At 46.8% G+C, this 14,190-nt stretch overlaps 1 protein-coding gene across 1 annotated transcript in view; it reads left to right on the top strand.

Moving 5' to 3' along the window:
- BUB1 (BUB1 mitotic checkpoint serine/threonine kinase) overlaps positions 1–13,879 on the top strand; it is a 59,538-nt gene extending 45,659 nt beyond the window's left edge. The window contains exons 18-25 of the mRNA XM_075925870.1: positions 3,208–3,446; positions 3,948–4,088; positions 7,409–7,524; positions 11,363–11,524; positions 11,743–11,900; positions 11,989–12,166; positions 12,655–12,761; positions 13,555–13,879. Coding sequence (XP_075781985.1) covers positions 3,208–3,446; positions 3,948–4,088; positions 7,409–7,524; positions 11,363–11,524; positions 11,743–11,900; positions 11,989–12,166; positions 12,655–12,761; positions 13,555–13,750 — 1,297 coding nt within the window. The 3' untranslated portion in view covers positions 13,751–13,879. The remainder of the gene's footprint in view (positions 1–3,207; positions 3,447–3,947; positions 4,089–7,408; positions 7,525–11,362; positions 11,525–11,742; positions 11,901–11,988; positions 12,167–12,654; positions 12,762–13,554) is intronic.
- The last annotated feature ends 311 nt before the right edge of the window (positions 13,880–14,190 follow it).

Below are 14,190 nucleotides of genomic sequence, written 5' to 3'. Positions count from 1 at the left end.
CAGCAGGTTTGGTACCTCTTAACTACTTAAAGGACACATGTTGTCTAACAAATGTCTTTTTTCTACATGCTCCAGAATCTATTTGGTTACTCAGATTGTCTCAAAATGTTGCTGTTCCTCATGAGCGGTCTGCGTAGGATTAGTTAAGCATAGGTCCTAAGAGATAGAGCTTCCCTAAAATCATGTTATCCAAATCCCGTGCTTACAATATTTCTTTTTGTGCACACCTGCTGTAGTCGGGTCAGAATTTATTGCTGTTGTGTCCGGAGAGGTCTCCGGCTCCATCGCCAATGATAGCCAGAAGGCTGCTTGCATGTGTGTTCACTAATGTGGACTGTGTTGATTTACACAATTAGTTTGCTACCGCAGACCCCGAGAGAGCCCCCAAAGACCACAAATCAGATAAGGATCAAGGGTTCCCGGCCAGATTTATTATTAAGCCAAGTGCAGTCACAGTTGTCAGTAGAGTCTACCGAATCACTACGCGCCCGTACTCATAACTATGGACTAAGTTCAACCAGTGGGGTACTCCCCCTGCAACCTGGCTGGACAAAGACTGTCCCCCCCAAGACACCATTTTATATATAGGTACAAACAAGTTACATCACTCCTGTTGCTTCCCCTTCCCCTCCCCTCTTGCTGACTCTATCAGATAGAGGCAGCAAAGGGGGGCGAGACCAGGGGGTACTTCAAAGCGGCAGCACTGCACTGACTCTGTGCGGCGCTGCTGCTTTGAAATACCGTGTAGGCATTTCAAAAGGGCAGCGCCGCACAGCTGATCCCGGGCTCCATGCGACGCTGCCCCTTTGAAACCGTTCCCAGTAGTTTCTAGATATTAGTTAGTAGTGTCCTGGATACACTAGTCTCTGTCCCATTGGTCATCCTGGTCTCAGGGCATTCAGCTGTAGGACCCATTCAGGGTACCGCTCCCGTTCTAGGTTCTGACACCGAGTGAGCGTTGCAAGGCATTGATCACTGCATTCGTGTCGCTAGTCCACCAGCCCATGCCGCTCTCCGAGGGCCCAAGGCAAGGACTCGCTCTGCTTGGACAGCTCCTTGCAGGCCCATCGCTCTCGCTGCCAGGCATTGGAAGCCAGCCCCAAACAGGGCTCCCTGCTGCTGGGACAAGCCCCAACACTGGTGTTGCTGCCCCTACCCATGATGCTGCAGCCTCTGGGGCATTGGTGGGTGCCCTGGTTTCCCTGGAACCCACAGGGGTTCACACAATCTTCTCAGACTGCCTGTTCAGTTTGGGGAGCTTCAGAAAGGCCATCCATCTCAGGGGCTTGTCTCCCCAAGCAGGTGCAAGTCCCTGAGAGAGAATCAGCCCCATCTCAAGGGGCTCCAGCGAGCCACCAGTCTGTGCCACAGAAGAAAAGGGCATAGCTCGCAGCACTGGCATCCTTGGCCTCATCTGGGGAGGACATTGTGAACCCCTCCCCCTGCCTGGCGTCAGGGGGGGATGTGGAGGTGCACCAGGAGCTCCTGAAAAGGGCCTCCTCTAGCATGGGGTTGCAGGCTGAGGAGCTCAAGGAACCAGCAGGTACACTGTGTAATGTGGTAAGCTCCACAGCACCTGCCATAGTGGTCCTGCCCGTACAGGAGCAAAATTGTTATGCTTATAAGAAGCACATGGAATCTTTTTTTAGGGGATAGGACAATATGCCATGATTATTGAGATACAACATAAAAAGCAACATGCGTGCATACACCCTAGTCCTGCCAACACAGTTCTAAGTGCCAGTATGTAGCTTGGACTAATCTACTGGCCACTTAGAGTGGGCTTGAGTGGAAGAGCCAGGGTCTGTCGTTCTTGGTCAGAGGCTTTGCAGGATGGAAACTGATGTTCCGTGGCAAGACATCCATCTATTGCAGGCGCTCCTTCTCGTACAGGTCTCTGAGTTTTGTTGTATCATGTTGTAATCAGTTATTTGTAGCAAGTGGTTATTTCAAGATTGGTTTAATTGTCAGTCTGCATCAGCCTCTTGGTGACTCTGGGTGTTGTCACATTCTGGCTTTGGTTGGTTTTTATCGTTCCCTTTGGGGGTGCTTGCTTTAGCTTCAGGGTCATCAGTCTGCTCCTAAATAGTCATCAGGCACAATGGCCACATTTTGATAGTCCTTTGCCACCCCTGAGTTCTGTCTCCTTTTTCGGCCCTCTGGAGGCAGGGGTGGCCCTCAGGCCTATCTTTTCCTCACACAAACAAGAATGACAGTTTATTTTGTAGAGGCAACAGAACATTCTAAGACTAAAAGGTAATTATTACAAACCCCTCCACTATAAAAGACTAATTCAGATATTCTTAAATCTTACACTAAAAATAATCTTAATGGCAAAGGGCGACATTCTGATCTTGTTTGTCATGGAAGATGGCGTTTCTAGTGGCAGAGATGTGGGCAGGATGTATCTCTGAGATCAGGGCGCTGACTTCGGAGTCTCCTCTTCTACAAGTAGAAGGTCCAACTGCAACCCCAGCTGACCTTCTTGCCAAAGACCATTTCCTCCTTCCTTATGAAGCAGGACACATTCCTCCCTGCGTTCTCTCCTAAGCCCCACGAGATGGCAGAAGAGAGGTGTCTACACACTTTGGACATCCGGAAGCCTTGGCTTTTTACCTGGAATGTACTAGAAGGACATGAGGCAGCACTAGGCAAAATTTCAGCTCTATATTAATGCCCTTTTGGGCATTTAATAATGGATTCCACACAACAGCAGTATCCCAAATAGCTATATGGGGAAGCTGTGGATGGTAGAGGAACATCTTCCATAAGCTCTTGCTTTTTTTTTTTTTCCTCCTTCAGTATGACTGTGCTGTCCTTCACTGTCTGGGAGTTTGTCTGAGGGTGGCTTTGTCTGACCAAGTGATTCTCGTTTGTTTTAAATGGAAGTAGAGATTCTGGAACACAACTCTGTGGCTGCAGAATCAGAATACATGGGGGACCTGCAAGCGGTAAAAGTTCTCTTGAACTCTTGGCAGCCAAGTAGTTGTCTCAAGCCCTGAAGTGTCAGGATTTGTTCCACATAAAATGTTTCTGGCCCATACAAAATGCAGTGAGATTAAGTTAAATACATACAGGTACATGATATTGGGGCAAAAGAGTGCAAACAGGCTTATTGCTCAAAATGGCTTTATCTTTTGCGGCCATCAGGAAGGCCAGTTCATTATTGACAACTAACTTAATTTTTTGTGTGTGTTTAACATGCAGCCCAGTTTTGGAGCAGAGCCCAGAACAAGGAGAACTGCCAGGAAATGTTCCCTCTGCAGCTGCTTCTCTACTGTTAAACCAGCAACTAGCTACTCAGAAGGCTGTGTTGGAGACTTCGCAAGCAGTCAGGGAGTATTCAGAGGATGAAATGGTGCTAACTGCGTGTAGAGAGTCAGTCAGTGCTCCGCAGATTCTCCTGTGTGCAGAGAACAGGACTCACCCGAATGTTAAAGCTCAAGGTAGTAAGGGTCAACAGTACCATTCCTCTATTAAAGCTGTGATTTAAGTAGATGAATATACTTCGTGTTTCCTTCCAATGTTCAGAGGGTCTGAAGCAAGCAACGAGGTGACGTGTCTTGCAGTTTCTCTAAAGTGTTGCTCATGTGTAGTGATCCAACTGCATGGGAAGGGATTGGGCTGCATATTTCCTGCATCCTATGAGGTGCTGAGTGCCCTCAACTCCACTGAATTTATTGGGACCTGAGGATTTCCTTGCTCTTCTGGCAGATCAGGTCCAAAGGTTTGGCTTTATCAGTGTCTGTGTTTGCAAGTAACAACAGCCTTTATGTTCCTTTTTATTCAACTCTTTCACTCAACTAAGTCATCAAAGCCAAGACCTACATAAGGGCTCATGGTGGGATACTCTGTCATTCCTGCTTATTGCTAGATTGTAGACTTGTGTTCCTCTATTTACTCACATTTTACATACAGCCTACAAATTCTCTTTCCCTTCCATGAAGTCATTGTTGAAAACCCTTGGGACGAGGGCTTAATTCACAAACTTCTATCAAGGCTACCTAAACCACTGAGTACCTACTCCAATACTTTTGAATGGAAATCCAGTCTTCCTCCTATCAAACTGAAGACTGAACTTATACTGGGTAAGAATTGCCATTTCGACATATTGATTGCATTCTAAGAATTGCTTTTGATAAACAGGCCTGTTAAAATAATTTTAGATTTTTTTAATATATTTATTCAGAAAAACTTCCAAAACTGACTCCCAGATTGTTTAAAGAATTGAAGGTTCAACACTAGACCCATTTAAGAATTTCCATATTTGGATGTTATCTGCCTCTCTGAGAGGGAACTAGTAAAGTGCTTGGCATGGAATTCCAAGGCTTATATGAAACAATAGTCCTGTTTCAACCTAGTTGCTGTTTTCTAGTAATTGCAGCATGACTTAAATGTTACTGTTCCCACTGATGGGATTTACATTCCATTCTGACTGCTCACCTGCATCTGTAGGCAAGCAGCAGACACTACCAGATTGGTCAGCATAATATACCCTCTCTCCATACCCGCTTATCATTACTTTGAGGTCTGATGTGGAACTGTCAGATGGTGCTGTTACCATGGAAGCAGCGATAAACAATGACTCCAATACTTTACAATGACCACTTTAAAATGTGTGTACTTGTTTCTGTTAGTGTCATTCCTGTATTATTTCCAGGCTTAAAATTGGATTTCATTGTGCCTCCAAAGCATCAGAAAAATCTCAGTGGTAAAAACAAATCTGGTAATAAATGTGTACAGCAGGGGTCTCCAGCCTTTTTGAGCAAGAGATCACTTAAGTGCAGTCCAAGATCTACCTGAAACCCAAATACCCTGGCCCCGCCTCCTTTGTGCCTCTTTTCCGAGGCCACGACCCTGCTCACTCCATCCTCCCTTGCTTTCACCAGGCAGGGCCAGTGGGTTGGGGTGCAGTCTCTGGTCTTGGATTAAGGGATTTGGAGTGTGAGAGGGGCTCTGAGCTAAGTTTGGGGCAGGCAGTTAGGGTGCTGGAGGGGGTTCTAGGTGCAGGCTCTGGGAGGGTGTTTGGCTGCAGGGGTGCTCAGCACTAGGGCAGGGGCTTGGGGTGCAAGAGGGGGTTTGTGACTGGGGCAGGGTTTCAGGATGTGGGCTCCAGCTGGACACTGCTTATCTCAGGCTGCTCCTGGGTGGGGCTAAGTCAGGCTCACCCCTGCCCTGGCCCTGCACCACTCCCAAAAGCAGCCAGCAAACTCCCTCCATCCCAAGCCCTGTTGTTCCCTCTCTCTGCTCTGTGGACATCAATGCTCCTCTTCTCCCTCCCCTGCCCTGCACAGCAAGCAGGAGGCTTCCGGGAGGGAGGGGGGCACAGCTCCAAGGCAAAGGGCAGGAGATGTGGAGCAGTAGGGGGAAGGCGCAGCTGAAGTGCCTGCGCTTGATAACAGCCTCATGGCCAAACCAGTCAGGGTGACCTGTCAGAGACTCCAAGTTCTACAAGTAGATCCCGATCGACTTGTTGGTGACCACTGGTGTACAGGATCTTTGAAATGTAATAGCATTGGTGACATTTCTCGTCCATTTCATTACCTTGCTCATTGCTTTGATCTCTGTGGAGAATGTGTGGCTTACTACCGTGTTCATTGCCTTTGCACTTACACAGAGAAGATTGTTCTGACTACAGACGTAATTGATTGTGCAGTGACCCTTCTGGTACAGGAACAAATTAGGTTTTGTAGAAACTCCGAAGGCATTGGGCCTTGAAGAATACAGGAAGTAGTTTGTCATCTACACTTTTCCGTCCTTGTTGCAATAGTGATCCAATATCAGGTTTCACATGTGAAGACATCCACATCTTTATTTTTCAATTTGCTTTTTTGACATGCTCGTCAAAACGGCCTTTGCGTGGTGGAAATTTGGCCAGTGACTTGTCTTTGGTGATGGATTGATTGTGGTGCAAACAATTCAGGTCTCTGTGGGTCTCTTTTTCCTTCTCAGTCTGACCATACAGCACTGCTACCAGTGTTCCCTGTAAGCTGTGCAAATGTGTGGCTGCTCACAAGAGAGTCAGATGCCGCCCAGTTAGTTAATAAAGTGCCGACAGCTAGGTTTTGTTTCTACTGGTGGTGCACATTTGCACGTGCCTTGGTGCGCATAAAAATTGTTCTGCACATGGATTGAAAAAAATCCACACATGTATGGAATAGAGTAGAGGGAACATTGATTGCTACCAACTTCCTTGCTGCAGAAATTGCAGTTTGTCCATCACTCCCAATTTGCCAAGATCTCTGACGTAGTAAGCTCCCTTTGTTTTGACAGCATATTAAATATAGGTATTTTTCCCCTATACCCAACTAGGGATTACACAGTCATACCCTGTTCATGTGAGTACAGGAGGAATTGTGTTGCAGAAGTCATGAGGGATTACATCACAAATTGAATGTGTTGATATGAAACGATGCTTGTCCACTGGGCGGCTAATGGTGTGTGTTTTCAATCCATGTGTTCTTTATATGTTCTGGTTTTTGGAAAGTTATGAACAGTGAGGATCAGAATATCAGGCGACCTAATTATTATGGTGTCTTTGACATCAAGAGACCCCAAAGCCTTACTGAGGCACACAGTATGGAGAAGCACTCTTGTAGCTGTTTCCTCTCAAGTACTGTACTTCTTCGATGCCTGTTCTGGGGATGAAACAAAAGATAGGACTATATGCAGCACTTTAAAGACTAACGATGGTTTATTAGGTGATGAGCTTTCGTGGGCCAGACCCACTTCCTCGAATCAAATTGTGGAAGAAAATTGTCATGACCATATATACCAAAGGGATACAATAAAAAAAAGTGAACACACACAAAATTGAGAAATCAGAATTTAGAACAGAGGAAGGGTGAGGGCGGGAGGTTAGTGTCTATGAGATAATGATATTAGGGGTGATAATTGTGGAAACCTTACCCATTACAAAGATAGCGTCTTTGGCACAGTGACATTTCAATGTTTCTGGAACTGGAAAAAATGAGACTTGTTTAGGATACAATTGTTTCAGCTTGCTTACAGCCCCCTTTGATAGCTCCACATCATACCTCCTCTATACATACATAAAATAAGCTTGCAAATGATCTATGATGTGGGTGTGTTTGTATGTACTAAACTCCAAAGTTATGGCCCTTTCTGGAGACAATTGCCACATGCCTATTAGAAAGTATTGTTGTGATTTCAACAAGAGGGTTCCATGGAGTTTCTAAACTCATTGACCTGTTTGTGACACAGCATGAGGTGCACTGAGAAGGACAGTAAAGGTATTTGTAACACACCAAAGCACTAACTTACAATGCTTCTGTAATATGCTCGGCCAGTTCATTCTGTCCAGAGAGCTTTGCTGGAGAGGAAGCTTTGTAAATAACAGCACTGGTTAATCTATTGTATCTTTCAACTCCTTCCTAAACTGCCACAGGTCCTAAATCGTTCCATGTGGACTGTTTACTTGGAGAAGGGGCTTTTGCACATGTCTATCAGGCTTCTGTCCTGGACACACACAACCCTAAAAATAACCAGAAAGTAATATTAAAGGTAAGTGGCTTTGGTTGTGAATAGCTTGTCATATAACTTACAGGGGCTTCACTGAGGTTTCTTAGTAGTTCAACCAGTAGAAATCAGGCGAAAATGAAACCATTGTTCTATTCTTGGACCCCCTGTTTGGCAGGGTATGCCCAGGTACGCTTAGCAGCAATAGTGGCCTTTCACCAGCAGGAAGAAGTGTGTTCCATGAAGAGATTTCTCAAAGGCATAACCGCCCTTTTTCCCCAGCCTGACTTCCTACCCACAGTGGGATCTCAGCCTAGTGTGAGAAGAACTGGCTAGACTGCCATTTGAACCCATGGCCACTTGTTCTTGAGCTCGCCTTTCCGTGAAGACAGTGTTCCAGATCACCATCACCTCAGGGCAGTCAGTGTGGAGAGCAGCTCTGACAGCACGTCTCCCTGCATAGCATTCTTGCCTGGCAAAGTCACGCTTGGACCAGCGTACTCACCCTCCACCCTTTCATCCCAGACCCACCAGGATAATGGGGGAGCCATCCTCCATACGCTTGATCTAAGGCAGGGGCGGGCAATCATTTTTGACAGGGGGGCCACTCCAAGAATTTGGTAAGTGGTAAAGGGCCACGCTCTGCCATAGTATTAATGGAGGAGGTGCAGGGTCTAACGTGGAGGTTGGGTGAAGGAGGGGGTTGTGACCTGGAGTGGGGGACTGAGGTGCAGGAAGGGGTGCAAGATCTGGGAGGAGGCATGGGTGTAGGAGAAGATTCTGACCTGGAGGAGGGATTTAGGAGTCTCTGGGAGGGGCTTGTGACCTGGGGCAGGGGTGCAGGAGGGAGAGCAGGGATTTGGCTTGTGACCTAAGGAGGAGATTGGAGTGCAGAGGGTATGGTGCAGGAGTGGGAGTGCAAGGGGGTTGCGTTGTGACTGGGGCAGCGGTATAGGGTGGGCAGCAGAGGTTTGGGTGGAAAGAGGGAGTGGGATACCAGGTGCAGGCTCTGGCCGGGAAGTACGTAGTTTACTCAGCTCCCAACCAATAGCCCAGTGGGAGCCTCAGGCAGGCTCCTTGCCTGCTGGACCCTCACATGCCGCTCAGAGCATTTGGCTGCGGAGGCCACATGCTCTGTGTGCAGTGCACCCCGGGGAGAGGGGTTCCTATGCTGCCCAGCCAAGTGGCTCCCATTGGCTGATTTCCCAGCAGTATGAGGTGTGCAGCAAGCCTGTAGCCAGCTGCTTTGAGCAGCATGAGAAGGCCATGGTGGTGAGCCAGATCCAGCCCATGGGACATATTTTGCCTGACCCTCACATAAGGAGACCGAGGCCTTCTACGTGCACAGCACAAGAGTTTGTAGAAAATGAGAGACTTTTCTCTATTGCAGATAGGTCTAAAGACAGCAATTTCAGCTCAAAGACTCTCCGAATAGGTCGCAAACTGTAGCACACTGGCCACATTCACAATTTGGTACCTTCATCAACAATCTGCACACTGCATGGTCGGTTTCCATTCCATCGCCTTTTTCAAGGGTATCCCTATTGCTGAAATCTGCAGCGCAGGTCCCTTGGCGTCTTCACGCCCTTTTGCTGAACACTGTCATGCTGGAAGACTCTGCTGCAGATGCCAGATTTGGCACCGTGATTCTGTCGTCTGTAACAGAGTCCGAAGCCCCAGCCTTTGATGGGGACGTGCTGCTCAAGAATCACCTGTAATGGAGCACCATAGGGCTACTATTCAAAGAAATTAATGGTTCTTCAAGGGTTTGTTCACATCAGTTCTAACCAGGTGTGTGCACACGGTAACTAAGATTTTTCCAATAGCAGCATCCGTCAGGTCAGCCTTGGCGTCCCCGGAGTCACGCCTTCATGGCGCTGAATGTAGAACCATGCCAGCCTGCCAGCCCCTCAGCTCCTTCTTAGCATCTGTGACAGCAGCTGGAACTTCTTGCTCTCACTCCAGCAAGCACCATTAGCAGTGTCCCGCTGTACTTTGTATGTAAGTAATTGTTAGTAAGTTTAGGTAGTGTCCTTAAGTCTTAGTTAGGGTTACCACCTTCATACTTTCCCCTCCCCATCACTGGGCCATGCCTCGGTCCCAAGGGTTCAAAGCTTGCCCAGACTGCAGTAAGCTTGTGCCAAAAAGGGACCTTCCCATTGCTTGTCTAAAATGCCTTGGAGAGAGTCATCAAAGGATGTGTGCCACATCTACAAAAGCTTTCCACCATGGACATTCAGGATTGTGAGCCAAGGCCTAGGATCCTGCTCACGGAGACAGCCCTACACCTTCAATCCAACCCAGAATCCGCCGATCCAACGCACAGCCCCTACTTAGCGCAAAGCACGCCAGTGCCTGGGACGGAGCCAAGGCCTACTAGCAAAGACATAGTGCAAACAGAAGTTTGGCATGCGCTGATTCTCATCCCCAGTGCCCCAGAACAGGAAGTCAGGAGAGAGGGCAGTCTCCCACTCCCCAGCTTAGGGATGCAGTGGCAGGGAGGCCCCAGTTCCCCCATCCCGTCTCGAGTATAGTAGCTCCCAGGGGCTAGTTGACTTGTCCCGCAAGGGGTCTAGTAGAGTCCAGCCCGTTACTGCTTCCCAATTTGTCATGACAGGGATATTCAGCTTCTCTCCACCCCGGAGATTTTTGAGGCAGCACAGTACTTGATCCGCATAATGGCACTGCCTTCTCTGAGGAGAGACGTGCCGGTAGTGGCCAGGCCACCTGTTCCATCTCATGGCAGGCCTGTGATGATGTTGCACCATTCTCCATTGCTGGCGCGTTCCTCCCCGGCACTGGATGTTCATGTCAGCAAACCGCAACGGTCCCCGAAGCTTTGCTGCCCTTTGGCACTACCCAGCACTGCTCTTCCACAGTCTTCTGCGCTTGGAGACTTTGGAAAGCAACCTTTGTTCTTACAACTCCGAGAGGTCAATTAGCAGGAGCTCAAGATCGCATTGTCACCATCCTCGTGCAGGGCAGTGATCTCCTCCATGAAACCCCACCCAGTCAGCTTGTTGGACCCCATGGGCATATGATAAAGCTCAGGCCAGCCCAGGTCCTGGTTGGTATTGGTTGTGTCAATGCCAGACCATCTCATATTTACCACTTCTGCCACTAACTGCCTTGGCACCATCCATCCTGGCCCTGGCTCCCATTGTAGGACAGCCTCAGTGACCTTCCGTATGGTCTCTTTGGCCTCTGCCATCCCCTCATTGGCTCCAGCAGAGCGGTATGCAGCCCTCGACTTGAGGGATGCATATTTTCATATCACGATCACTCAGCCCCACCGGAAGTACCTCAGGTTTGTGGTTAACAGTACCCACTACCGATTTACATCACTCCAGGAGGACACCACTACGGGAAAAATCTTCCAGCTACCATGCATGTGCGTGTGCAGTCGCCTGATTGAATGAATGAACAATACCTACGAAAGACAGCAGTTACAAGAAGGGAACTGTGTCTCCTATATGTGTCCCTTTGGCTTCACCACCACACACCCTCCTCTCCTTTAGTTCAGAACTGTAGTAGAGAGGGGACTGAGGAGGGTTTGCCTGAGGCGCTGGTTAGCCTCATGGCAGAGCACGGGAGGGAAAGGTGGGGTAGCGCATGCCAAACAGATGCTGCTACCAGAGTTCTGCAGTCAGCAGCACAGGGATGCAGACACACCTATGGTTGAGCCTCCTCTCGAAGAACCACTGTTACTGAACAAGGTGAGTAACTCCTTTGAGTGGCTGTAGAACTTACGCTCTGGGTAAGGAGAAAAGTTCCCAAGCATTCGGGTCACTGTAATGACATGGTAAGATGTTTCCATCTTTTCAATCTACTAGAGAAACACATTGGGTCCTATTATCATTTAATATGAAGTGTCTGGTTACAGGTGCAGAAGCCTGCAAACCCTTGGGAGTTCTACATTGCATCTCAGCTGATGGAGAGGCTGAAGCAAAGTGTGCGGCATCTTTACATCCAGTTTTATTCTGCTCACTTCTTCCAAAACGGAAGCATATTAGTTGGTGAGCTGTACAGCTATGGAACTTTACTGGTAGGTGCTGAAGACTTGAAGTCTGAAGAGGTGTATTTGTAACCTGTTAGGAATATGTTGCAATGCATTCTTCTGCCCTTTACAGAAACGTTTGTTAGTTTATTTTCTAATGCTCTGTTTTGCGAATATGGAGCTATAATGAATGTTGTGTACAATTATCTTGTGGTGTAGTAAACATTCTCATTCTCTCTTCCTCTTCCCTGCCTCTTTCTTTGTAGAATACCATAAATATTTATAAAAAGCTTCCTGAAAAAGTGATGCCTCAAGCACTAGTAATCTATTTTGCTGTTAAAATTCTGCACATGGTGGAAGAGCTCCACAACTGTAGAATCATTCATGGTGACGTTAAACCTGATAACTTCATCCTTGGAGAACGGCAAGTATTTCTCCTTAGCACCAAAGCTGCTATCTTTTTGTACTGTGGTGTTAATAATTGTGTCAACAATTTACTCACTTGATTGTAGGCTTTTGGATAATGACACCTGTGACATAGACAGTCTGTCTCATGGCCTCACAGTTATTGACTTGGGTCAAAGTATAGACCTGAAACTCTTTCCTGAAGGAACTGCGTTTGCAGGAAAGTGCGAGACGTCTGGATTTCAGTGTATCGAAATGCTGACGCAGAAACCATGGAACTACCAGGTATGAGATTTACATAGCTGTAGAAATCTGAGAATTTTGAGCCCCAGTCCAGAAAGGTACTTAGGCTACTAAATCCCAGGTTTAGGCTCACTGAAATCTGCAAAACCCCTGCAGGCAACTAAACTCACTCAGTTCTAAGTTTCTGCCTCTGAAACTTCTACCCCATTATAGGTGTCAGGATGCCTGTCTCCTGCCTGTATCTGAGAGTGACCCACAAATGGGGGAAGACAGGCAGATGAATGTTTCTTGTGTGCTGGGCCCAACCCATTAAGCATGATTGGAGTCTGCCTTCCAGATCAGGACCCATTAAAATCTGGCCACTTTGATCAGTGGGTTGGGACACTCACCTGAGCTATGGAAGACCCAGGTTCAGTCCTCCTCCTGCAGGCTGAGACGGAAAAGGATTAGATCTGTGTCTCTCATATCCCAGTAATTGCGTTAAATCATTCATCTAGACTTGTTCACAATAGCTGCCTCTCTTTATTTAGACGGATTACTTTGGAATCGCTGGGACAGTGTACTGCATGCTCTTCGGCACCTACATGAGAGTAAAAAATGAAGGCGGGCTCTGGAAACCTGAGGGGGTCTTCAGAAGGTTGGTCTCACTGCACCTTTAAAGGGAACTCCCCAGCAGAACCTTTTTATAAAATCAGCAAGGAATCTGATGGCACTTTAAAGCCTAACAAATATATGGGGTGTTAGAACATGAGCTTTCATGAGCTGCACCTCACTTCTCGGGTGCTGAAGAGATAAGGGAAAGGAAAAGAAAAGGAAGATACAGAGCTGGGAGTGTGTGCATATGAAATCAGAATGGATGTGACTGACCTCCAACAGTGGGGAGAAGGTGAGAGTGCCTGAATGGGAAATTCACATAGTAATTACCATCTCACCACTATCGGATATTAGCTACAGCCAGTCTGTTTTATTAGAACTACTGTCACACTCCCAACTCTGGATCTTTATTCTTTTTCTTTCTGTCTTTTTTCTCTTCAGCATTTGAGGAAGTGAGTTGTAGCTCAGGAAAGCAAACTGTTTTTTCAGCAATGGACGTGCCAGATTCCAAGAAGTTAAGGAACCTTTACAACAAATAGATTTAGCTTGTTTGACTGTCTCCTTTGTAACATGTTGCTTAGTTAAATTGCATGATCTTGTCTAGGTAAGCTCTACAACTGCCCCAGGCTGGAAGTCCCTGGGGCAATGCAAATATTGGCCTGTATAAGAAATGGGTGAGAGAGAGCTAGAAGAAAATTCAACTATATAGTCAAATACCATAACAGTATTTGCTGTAACCGGAATAAGTTTGCTGTACATGTCAACTGAAACTAAACATAGCGAGAACTGACTTGATATGTCGGCTCTGTAATGAAGTGCTGTTTTTTCTCTTCTAGGATTCCAAATGCGGAATTGTGGAATGAGTTCTTCTGCAGCCTCCTGAATATACCAGACTGCCATCACCTTCCATCTTTGGAAGCTTTGCGCAAAAAGCTACGAGACTTGTTCCAAAAGTCATACGCTAAGGAAATAAAGTTCCTCTGCAACAGGCTTGTGATTTTGCTCATGGAAAACAAACGTTCACGAAAGTAACCCTTGAATTTAAAGACTTCTGTTTCTCTTAATATAGAAAGAAGCTTTGTACGTATACTTTTTAAATGTCATGTCTTGTCTATTCTTTGCTATTGATCTTTGAGTAAACTTTATCCTGGACGACTTGAATATTTGCCTCTGCTGTCATGGAAAAAACTAATTTACACAAGCAATATAACTTTGAAAATCTCACCTGAATGCTTAAAGTTACTTTTGGCAGATTTCAGTGTGGGAGCTGCAGGTTTCCTGCAACAGTAGTAAAACCTCCATTGCTTTCCAAAACAATTTTTTTTCCCTAATACGAGGTATTATCCATAATGGTTACATCGTGCTGGGTCTATGATGCATAAAGATGAACTGATAACTAGACTGGAAGATGATGGCTGCTTAATGACCAGTTAGGTTCATTATGGGCATACGGAGGAAAGGCCCAGCCAGAA

This window comes from Pelodiscus sinensis, chromosome 3 (assembly GCF_049634645.1).
Source record: "Pelodiscus sinensis isolate JC-2024 chromosome 3, ASM4963464v1, whole genome shotgun sequence".
Taxonomy (NCBI): Eukaryota; Metazoa; Chordata; order Testudines; family Trionychidae; genus Pelodiscus; species Pelodiscus sinensis.
The sequence above is the reverse complement of the archived record's forward strand: the minus strand, read 5'-3'. Positions and strand labels throughout refer to the sequence as shown.